The sequence below is a fragment of the Nicotiana sylvestris genome, chromosome 12 (genome assembly GCF_000393655.2).
Source record: "Nicotiana sylvestris chromosome 12, ASM39365v2, whole genome shotgun sequence".
NCBI lineage: Eukaryota > Viridiplantae > Streptophyta > Magnoliopsida > Solanales > Solanaceae > Nicotiana > Nicotiana sylvestris.
The window spans coordinates 85,850,133-85,861,192 of NC_091068.1; the positions used below are offsets into that span (position 1 = coordinate 85,850,133).

General features: G+C 42.3%; 1 protein-coding gene across 1 annotated transcript; it reads left to right on the forward strand.

Moving 5' to 3' along the window:
• Positions 1 to 7,244: 7,244 nt before the first annotated feature.
• Positions 7,245 to 9,389, forward strand: LOC138883313 (uncharacterized mitochondrial protein AtMg00860-like). Its single transcript, XM_070163994.1, has 2 exons — positions 7,245 to 7,689; positions 9,244 to 9,389. The coding sequence occupies exons 1-2, from the start codon at positions 7,245 to 7,247 to the stop codon at positions 9,387 to 9,389; spliced, it is 591 nt and encodes a 196-aa protein (XP_070020095.1).
• Positions 9,390 to 11,060: the final 1,671 nt, after the last annotated feature.

Genomic DNA, 11,060 nt, shown 5'->3' on the forward strand with positions numbered 1-11,060 from the left:
GTATAATGCGGGAATACTTTTAAGTTCTAGGTCGCCCACCAGTATAATGCGGGAATACATTTAAGTTCTAGGTCGCCCACCAGTATAATGCGGGAATGCTTTTAAGTTCTAGGTCGCCCACCAGTATAATGCGGGAATACTTTTAAGTTCTAGGTCGCCCACCAGTATAATGCGGGAATACATTTAAGTTCTAGGTCGCCCACCAGTATAATGCGGGAATACATTTAAGTTCTAGGTCGCCCACCAGTATAATGCGGGAATACTTTTAAGTTCTAGGTCGCCCACCAGTATAATGCGGGAATACATTTAAGTTCTAGGTCGCCCACCAGTATAATGCGGGAATACTTTTAAGTTCTAGGTCGCCCACCAGTATAATGCGGGAATACTTTTAAGTTCTAGGTCGCCCACCAGTATAATGCGGGAATACTTTTAAGTTCTAGGTCGCCCACCAGTATAATGCGGGAATACTTTTAAGTTCTAGGTCGCCCACCAGTATAATGCGGGAATACTTTTAAGTTCTAGGTCGCCCACCAGTATAATGCGGGAATACATTTAAGTTCTAGGTCGCCCACCAGTATAATGCGGGAATACTTTTAAGTTCTAGGTCGCCCACCAGTATAATGCGGGAATACTTTTAAGTTCTAGGTCGCCCACCAGTATAATGCGGGAATACTTTTAAGTTCTAGGTCGCCCACCAGTATAATGCGGGAATACATTTAAGTTCTAGGTCGCCCACCAGTATAATGCGGGAATACTTTTAAGTTCTAGGTCGCCCACCAGTATAATGCGGGAATACATTTAAGTTCTAGGTCGCCCACCAGTATAATGCGGGAATACTTTTAAGTTCTAGGTCGCCCACCAGTATAATGCGGGAATACATTTAAGTTCTAGGTCGCCCACCAGTATAATGCGGGAATACTTTTAAGTTCTAGGTCGCCCACCAGTATAATGCGGGAATACATTTAAGTTCTAGGTCGCCCACCAGTATAATGCGGGAATACTTTTAAGTTCTAGGTCGCCCACCAGTATAATGCGGGAATACATTTAAGTTCTAGGTCGCCCACCAGTATAATGCGGGAATACTTTTAAGTTCTAGGTCGCCCACCAGTATAATGCGGGAATACTTTTAAGTTCTAGGTCGCCCACCAGTATAATGCGGGAATACATTTAAGTTCTAGGTCGCCCACCAGTATAATGCGGGAATACTTTTAAGTTCTAGGTCGCCCACCAGTATAATGCGGGAATACATTTAAGTTCTAGGTCGCCCACCAGTATAATGCGGGAATACTTTTTCTAGGTCGCCCACCAGTATAATGCGGGAATACATTTAAGTTCTAGGTCGCCCACCAGTATAATGCGGGAATACATTCAGCTCTAGATTTTGGAATCAGTCACCCCACCTGAAGACGGAAGGTTACGACAGAGATCCCCAAACGGGAAACAATAAAATCCTCAGCACCAAGAAGCAGACAACTGCAAAAGCAAGCGCACATTCAAAGGGAAGAAGGAACGCGTCTCAAAAGAGCAGTTTGGGAACGCTATGGCATGCCCAACATAACAATTCTGATGAAAAGCCATACCACTGAGGAAACCATTGAAAGATTTAAAGAAGAAAGTCGTATCCCCAGCGGGTCAAGCAAAGTGACGAAAACTGGCATTCAAACGTCAGCGAAGGATCAGCATCATCTCCAAGTTCACAAAATACAGGCGTCAGAGGAAAGCATTAGCCGACAAGAAAGCAAGACAACAAGAACAAGTGGGAGATAGATGAGACCTCATACTCTAGCTTAACTTCTTGTTTTTCCTTTTAGAGCAATGTAATAGGGAGATCGGTTGAGCAGTAGCATCCTACAGCAGCATGCAACAGCGCACAACAACAGCAAGCAATACAGTCACATGGTAGTCCCAGCTACCAAAATTTCCCGAACTACATTGACCTGATTCCTGTTCAGCCCAGGATATGTAGGAAACCTCCGAAGCAAAGGTTCGGTCAAATCTTTTTCAAAAATGCTTCACACGGAGTATTCGGACGGGCAAAAATCGCTCGCTTTATCTTTGCGCGAAAACCCTTCGTGTCTCCGTGCAAAGAGGGGCAGCTGTAAGCACGTGATTTTTGCTTTACGGACATTCGCTCCAAAAGAAAATAAAAATAGTGACAAATGGCTTCGTTGTACAATTGTTCGAGTTTTCATGTGTTGTTAGTCACTTGTGGATCTGTCCATTCTTTTTTTTGCATTTAATCATTAACAAACAAAATACAAAATATATGTATTAGGATGGTTAAACCATAATTCGGTCAGTAAAAGAAAATTCAAAAAATATATATGTGCACCGTTCGCCCTAGGCTCTTAGCTAACCTACGTAAATATTTTTGTGATAATTGTGTTAAAATGTTGCATTGTTGTTTAATTCCGTTACCTTATTATTTGTTATTTTTATTTTGTTTAAAAGAAAAGAAAAAATAATAAGAAAGAAAACAAAAGCAAAAGAGTAGGGAAAATCGGTTTGGGCCAAGAAATGAAACAAAATAGGCCCAAGACCAGGACACAGATCCAGTCCAAACACAGGCTGCCCGGACACGTCCCAAACGACGTCGTATCAGCGCCTCAATCTGAGCCGTTGATTCATGGCAATCAAACGGTCCAATACAGCCCCTGCTAAGTCGAAACGACGTCGTTTCAGGCAAGTTAATCTGGGCCGTTCATTCCCATTGATCCAACGGATCCAGGCCTTCCTCTAAACCCGTCAACATGACCCGATCCAATCCCCTACCCGGTCATAACCCACTATCATCTCCCGAACGACGTCGTCCCTCCTCAATGGTTAGATCCTGGCCCTTGATCTCAATTGATCCAATGGCCAGGATCTAAACCCTCAATACATATATAAACCTAACCCCCTTACCCCACGCCCCAAGCCACACCCCCCCCTCGGCCACTATTCACCATCTTCCCCAGGCTCCCTTTCCTCTCAAACCCTAGCAGCCTAGGTTTCCCACCATAAGCCTGGCAACCACAGTTCCGATGACCACCAAAATAACACCCCCGATGCACCCGACCATCCTGAACACGAATCCACTAACCACAAGCCTCGAATCACTTCCGTTCGTCTCGAATCTTCGTTTGAAGATTTGAGTCGAACCTGGACCTATGCCAAACCACCCCATCTTCATGCTAGACACTCTCCTGACCTTCCTCGTGACCAAACCAAGCTTGGTTTGGTCCGAATCCACCCACAACTCCCAAAAATCCAGATCTGGAAATCCAGACTTCTGAAGCACATGCACCTGGGGAACCCGGCCAGTTTTGACATAGGTTTGAGGTCTAATAGACCTTAACCAAGGTGTTCTCATGTGAGAACACCCTGATTAAGGTTTGTTCGGCCTCAAAGGTTCGAAGTCGAGTTTGATTTGGGTCTGTTTGGTTTAAACATTTTGGTAAGTTTTCCGTTCTTTTGTTTTATTTCCAAATAAGTTGTCAGCATATCTCTTTGTGTTTGTTTGTTATTTTGTTACTTCTTCCAGATTTCTTTCATCTCTGTTAAAGACCCTTTATTTGGTCGATTGTCTTCTGTTTGTTCTGAATACACTCTGTGATAAACATGATCGTCAGTTAGATTAATCGTCAAAGGAACTAATTCATATAGGCCCAGTAATTTAATAAAAGTTGTCTGATACCCTTTAGGTCCCCGAACGTGTTGTTTATATGAGCGACTGATTATTACCTGCTATAATTAGTATAGTCGACTCGATAAATGTCGTCGATTAGTTTTCTATAACTAATGGATCGAAGGAGCTAGGAGTTTCACATAACTAATTAAACTCGGACACTGGCTGGATGACCTAGTAATGTTTGAAATGGTCTGTTGGCATTATAAAAATGACTAAAAGGGTTCAGTCTAGGCAGTCCTGAGTTCGAGTTTTCATCAGTGCAAAAATGCCCTAATGCTGCAATAGGCAGGGGCAGTAATAATCAAGGTTAACGGGGGTATTCTGGGGTGTTTAAAAAGAACAGAAGTAATTAGTTTAAGTGAGCTGACAAAAAGGGTACTAACTTAGGATTAAACTAATACCAATGGGGGAACAAGACACAAGGGTATGGGGGCTCAAAATGAATAAACAAATGAGCCCATAATTCTGGATTAAACAAAACCAGGCGTGGGGAATAAAGGGAGCTGACACCAAGCATGCTGAGCATGGGCTTAAAGAGTATGGGCATTCTGCCAATTGGCAGGCAGGGCAGCTCAGCTGTAATGGTGCATTTGGCCTATAAATAGGCCATTTGATAACTAAAACAGGGGCTGAAGTTTAAGGGTCTTAGGCTGGACTTTTAGCTTTCAGAGAGGGAAAAACAAAGGGCTGGAAAATTTGTAGTCTAAAGAGAGGTCTGGTGAGTTCAAAGAAAACTGAAAAACATAAGTTAGTTTCCAATAAACACTGCAACCAAACACTGCCTGAAAGTTGTATAAGAGTGCATATTGGTCAAGCTGTCTTGGCCAAGTTCTTGGTTTGCATTGGTTGAGCTGTTTCTGGTTATTGAATTGGTAGTGTTGCTGCATTGAATACTCTGTTTGCTGTTGTTTCATCTTTCTTTTCTGGGTTCATTGGTTTGGTACTCGACTATTGGTTGTTCCTCTTTGTTCTGGGAAATATTGTTGGTTCATCATTCTGCCTCTGGGACTGTTTGTTTGTTGCTCGACCACTTGTGAGCTCCATCATTGTGGCTGGTTGTTGTTGCTGTGTTGTTGGTGTTTATCTGCTGTTGCTGTATTTGCTGCATACTACTCAGCTGACCATTCTCCTTCTTCTTTTTCTTTGCTATACCAGGTACACGATTAATAGTGTCAATGTAACTTGAAAGTTGAGCATGAATATAAAAGAGAAGAGCTGAAGATGTTTATTTCATACATAGACTGTTATATTAAACTTCATGTAATGTATAATAGCTTACTTTCTTGTCTAGATACTGAAGCTAGCCTGCATGCCTAGTAGATATCAATGTGTGGTGATAGAATGTTAGTTTGTATATATGGGTTGATAGATAAAAGTATTCCCAATGCAATAGGTTGTACCTAGGCTTTATCTAATTGCGTTTAACATGTCTTTAAATGCATAAAACCGTCCATGTTAGTTAACTTCATTGCCTCCTTATAATTGGCGAACCATTGCTTTAAAATAAACAGCGCAAGTCTGCACTTCTCAACCTCACGAAGGTCGAGCCCGAATCAAACGAACCCAGCAGGCTTTCATCAGAAAGGCAGCGGCCCAGGCCCAGCCGATACTATGTTGGCTGGGTTTGGGCCCATAATGACCGATTAGCTGCCCACGTGCATGGCCATGTTTTCTGATTTTGCGCAAGCACTCGGAATTCTGTTATAGATAAACTCGCAATCATGTAATTAATTAGGACTGTCTACCGTTTTCAATTGATAGAGACGAACACGACAAGAAACGTAGTTGCTATAGGATGTCCTTTTAAAATAAGAACGAGATGAGCCTCGATGAAAATAAACAAAACACGCAGATGCGGGGCCCTTGTTAAATGTAAATCATTGAAGCATTTAGTTTCCCGGACGGGTTGTTTAGCAAATCTCACAACCCTCCTAAAATAACAACACGTTAGTCTCTTTAGGACACGCTTTAATAAACCTTACCTTCCTAAACTTGGGTGCACATTTATGTGACCCAAATCCAAATCTCGACGGATTCGAAATGTGTCTCTAATCACGGGTACATTGATTGTGACGTGGTTCGAGGTGCGTGTCCATGACGTTGCAAATTCATTTCAAAAAAAAAAAAAGAAAAAAAAAAGGAATGAGATGAGCCTCACCAAATAAAATACAAATTGCGGGGCCCTCAGTAAATATTTGCTTTAAAAATTGTTTAGACTTCGGGATGGACCGTTTAGTAAAATTCCACGGTCTTACCCAAAATAAATACGCTAGTCGCTTTAGGCGCGCCTTTAATAATTTAATTTCCTTAAACTCGGGTGCACATTGATGTGACCCAAATCCAAATCTCAACGGAGTCAAAGTGTGTCGACGACCACGGGTACATTGATTGTGACGTGGTTCGAGATACATTTTCACAACGTTGCAATTCTTGATAAAAACAGTAAATGATAAAAGCGGTTAAAAGTTAAATTTTGCACATAAGTTCACACTTGTATGAAATCAGATAATCAAGCCGAATATAACAGTTGAGCGACCGTGCTAGAACCACGGAACTCGGGAATGCCTAACACCTTCTCCCGGGTTAACAGAATTCCTTATCCGGATTTCTGGTACGCAGACTGTAATATGGAGTCATTCTTTTCCTCGACTCGGGATTAAAATTGGTGACTTGGGACACCCTAAATCTCCCAAGTGGCGACTCTGAAATAATTAAACCAATCCCGTTTCGATTGTCCTTTACTTGGAAAAAACTCCTTTGCGCCCATGCGGGTGCGGAAAAAGGAGGTGTGACAGCGTTTATCGGTCGTGTTTGGTTGCTCTTAGTGGTTTTGAGGCCAAAGTCGATTTATTGTTGCTCAGCATGGTAGATTTTGATATTATCTTGGATATGGACTGGTTGTCACCCCATTATGCTATTCTTGATTGTCACGCCAAAATCGTGACGCTGGCTATGCCAGGTGTACCGCTTGTTGAGTGGAGGGGTACTTTAGATCATACTCCTAGTAGAGTTATTTCTTTTCTTAAATCTCAGTGTATGGTTGAGAAGGGGTGTGACACGTATTTAGCTTATGTGAGAGATGTCAGTATTGATACCCCTTTAGTTGATTCAGTCCCAGTAGTATGGGATTTTCCCGATGTGTTTCTAGCTGATCTTCCGGGCATGCCGCCTGATAGAGATATTGATTTTGGCATTGATCTGTTGCCGATCACCCAGCCCAATTCTATCCCTCCTTATCGTATGGCTCCTCCTGAGTTGAAAGGATCAGTTACAGGAATTGCTTGATAAGGGTTTTATTCGGCCCAGTGTATCACCTTGGGGTGCTCCTGTCTTGTTTGTGAAGAAAAATGATAGTTCTATGCGTATGTGTATTGATTATCGCCAGTTGAACAAGGTTACAGTGAAGTACCATTATCATTTGCCTCGTATTGATGATCTGTTTGACCAGCTTCAGGGCGCACGTGTGTTTTCTAAGATTGATTTGCGCTCAGGTTACCATCAGTTGAAGATTCGGGAGCCAGATATCCCAAAGACTGCTTTCAGGACTCAGTATGGTCATTACGAGTTCCTTGTCATGTCATTTGTGCTAACTAATGCCCCAGCAGCTTTTATGCACTTGGTGCATAATGTGTTCCAGCCGTATCTTGACTCGTTCTTCATTGTTTTTATTGATGATATTCTGGTGTATTCCCGGAGTTGGGAAGATCATGAGAAACACCTGAGGACTGTGCTTCAGACTTTGAAAGAGAGGCAGTTATATGCTAAGTTCTTGAAATGTGAGTTTTGGTTGGATTCAGTGGCATTCCTAGGCCACGTGGTATCGAGTGAGGGCATTCAAGTGGATCCGAAGAAAATAGAGGTCATGCAGAGTTGGCCCAGACCATTCTCAGCTACCATGATCCGCAGTTTCCTTGGTTTGGCAGGCTACTACCGTCGTTTTATGGAGAGGTTTTCATTGATTGCAGCCCCCATGACCAGGTTGACCCAGAAGGGTGCTCCGTTCCAGTGGACGAAGGAGTGTGAGACGAGCTTTCAGAAACTCAAGACAGCTTTGACTACAACCCCAGTTTTGGTCTTGCCTACAGGTTCGAGGTCTTATATGGTCTATTGTGATACCTCGAGGATTGGCCTCAGAGCGGTGTTGATGTAGGACGGTAGGGTGATTGCCTATGCATCCAGACAGTTGAAGATACATGAGAAGAATTACCCTGTTCACGACCTTGAGTTAGCTGCCATTGTTCACACCCTGAAGATTTGGTGCCATTATTTATACGGGGCTCCCTATGAGATTTATACTGACCATCGGAGCTTGCACCACCTGTTGAAGCAAAAGGATCTAAATCTGCGCTAGAGAAGGTGGTTAGAATTGCTGAAGGACTATGACATCACTATTTTGTATCACCCGGGTAAGGCCAATATAGTGGCCAATGCTTTGAGTTGCCGGGCAGAGAGCTTGGGGAGTTTGGCTTATTTACCCAGCATTGGAGAGGCCTATGGCGATGGATGTTCAGGCCCTAGCCAGCCAGTTTGTGAGATTGGATCTTTCGGAGCGCAGTCGGGTTCTAGCTTGCATGGTTTCTCGGTCTTTCTTATTTGATCGTATCAGGGAGCGGCAGTATGATGACCCTCATTTGCTTGTCCTCAAGGACAAGGTTCAGCACGACGATGCCAGAGATGTGACTATTGGTGACGATAGGGTATTGAGGATGCAGGGTCAGATTTGTGTACCTAATGTTGATGGGCTTCGAGAGTTGATTCTGGAGGAGGCCCATAGTTCACGATATTCCATCCATCTGGATGCCGCGAAGATGTATCAGGATTTGAGTCAGCACTACTGGTGGAGGCAAATGAAGAAGGATATAGTTAGATTTGTAGCTCGGTGCCTCAACTGTCAGTAGGTGAAGTATGAACACCAGAGACCGGGTGGGTTGCTTCAACAGATAGATATTCCGGAGTGGAAGTGGGAGCGTATCACCATGGACTTTGTAGTTGGGCTCCCACGGACTCTGAGGAAGTTCGATGCTATTTGGGTGATCGTGGATCGGCTAACCAAGTCTGCTCATTTCATTCCTATGTGTACTACTTATTCTTTGGAGCGGTTGGCGGAGATTTATATCCGGGAGATTGTTCGTCTATATGGTATTCCAGTGTCCATCATTTTAGATAGGGGTACTCAGTTCACATCACGGTTCTGGAGAGCCATTTAGCATGAGTTGGGTACTCGGGTGGAGTTGAGTACCGTTTTCGCAAACTCTCATAGGCAGAAGAGGTGGAGGCAGCAGAAGTACCGGTGAAATGACCATAGATTTGGGGTAATTTCAATGTTACCAAAATTTCCAACGCCGAGTTTAAATTGGAGTATTTTCAATCGGAAGTACATGGAGAAACGAGTGTTTGTGCTATTGAGGTGGATGATATCAGCTAAGAGAGAGATTATTGGAGTACTGCGATAGTTTGCTATGTGCTTGGAGCACTGATAAGTGTGAAATTTAATCACTTATTAGTATCTTCTTGCTATAATTTTTCATCCGAAAATACTAATTTTATTCCCAATTCTAATAGTTGAATTGTAGGTGTGCTGAAAAGGAATCAAGGCATTGGAGGAAGAATGACACAGAAAGAAGGAAATCCTAAGCATTTAAGTGAAGAGGAGAAGGACAGTGGAAAGTGCATTCTAGAACTTTTAGCAAAAGTGCAGTCTGCAGAAGAAAATGTGTGATTGCACTCCGATCAACAAAATGGTTCGCACCGATGAAATAAATTATTAGAGAATGAGCAGTTAGCTAATTCTGAACCCTCCTCAAATGTGCTCCACATAACTAAAAATACTGCCAGAAAACCTTATGTGCGGCCGCAATTCCTGAAGTACGACGGTGGAACTCCACTCGCTGACAGCACAAGCAAAGTCAACCTAGCATAGTCTGGACTGCAAAACTCAGTTAGCAGTTGCAAACCCTCCTGAAGGGCATTTTTGATAGAAATTTCATGAGTCCAATAAATGGAACTTTATAGCTTTTTAGGGCATCTTTTCACTGTAAGGAGCTAAGAGTTAGTTACTTTTAGCTATTTTGAGCAAGTTTGAGTGACAACTGGAGAAGATCTTTTACTCTTTCTTTTATTTCTAGTTTTATGTCTTTAATTTTATCTTGTTTTTATCTTTATATGTCTATTATATGAGTAGCTAGATTTTTATCTAGGGTTGTAATCTAACTCTAGTATGTGAATCTTATGGGTTATTAATGTTATGCTTGTTATGATTCGGTTAAGTTTTATTTAGCCATGTTTATGCTTTGAAATTGAAATTAGTGGTTGCAAATATTGATTTATGCCTTTTTGACCTTGTTCTTACTTGAGAAAGAAGAACTTAAGTCTAGGAAAACTTGGCTAACAAGAAATTAAACTAGTTAAGGGACTGATTGGCTTAATTAACGGATTTGGACTAGAGATAGCGATATTCCTACTTGGGCTTATAATCAAATGCACTTATATCTGCCTATTCAGACTTGGGGAAGCTAAATTGGGAATAATCACTCTTAATCGAGAGGTATTGAGTGAGCACTTGAGATTTGAGAGTCATAACAACGTCAATCGAACAAGCCAACATATTTGACTATACACATTAAATTTACACCTAGGTTTGGACTACAACTCTAGGATTTTCTCCATTTGTTGCAACTTTTTTGAAGCGCACCAACATCTTCCGCTATGCTGATAGCTTACTTGGAGGGCTCTCGACCTGTCTATCGGGACCTGCGGGCATGAAACACAGCATCCCCAGGCAAAAGAGACGTTAGTACGAATAAAGTACCGAGTATGTAAGGCACATAAATAAGTCATAACAGACATAGAAGAAATATAGAGTAAATGACTCAATATGTAAGTTTGGATAACTCTGTAAATCATGAAATACTTATAGTTTCATGCATATGCGTATGAATGTCATGACGTGCATAGGTACATGTGTTCATAACATCATCAAGCCTCTGAGGGCATCCCATCATATCATCCCCGTGTGACGACCTGGCCGGTCGTCTTAAGAATTTACGCCTCGATCCCCTATTAACTGCTTTCCCCGAGTTTATTTCTGCTATTTTGATTTGCCGGGATGTTCGCTTTTGAGTTTCGGAGAGTTTTGGGACACTTAGTCCCTAAATGAGAGCTTAAGTGTTGGAAAGTTGGTCGTAGTCGGAACAGTGTGAAAATGAGCTTGGAATGGAAATCTGATGGTTCCGTTAGCTCTGTTGGGTGATTTCGGGATTAGGGGCGTGTTCGGATTGTGTTTTGGAGGTCCGTAGCTAATTTAGTCTTGAAATGCCGAAGTTGAATTTTTAAAGTTTCTGGTTCAATAGTGATATTTTGATCCGAGGGTCGGAATGAAATTTTGAAAGTT

What these genes read in the sequence shown, in the direction of transcription:
- LOC138883313 (XM_070163994.1), top strand. Translation starts at nt 7,245, where the DNA reads ATGTCATTTGTGCTAACTAATGCCCCAGCAGCTTTTATGCACTTGGTG. An exon ending in GTTCCAGTGGACGAAGGAGT is followed by an intron (nt 7,690 to 9,243) that starts GTGAGACGAGCT and finishes GTTGAATTGTAG; the next exon opens with GTGTGCTGAAAAGGAATCAA.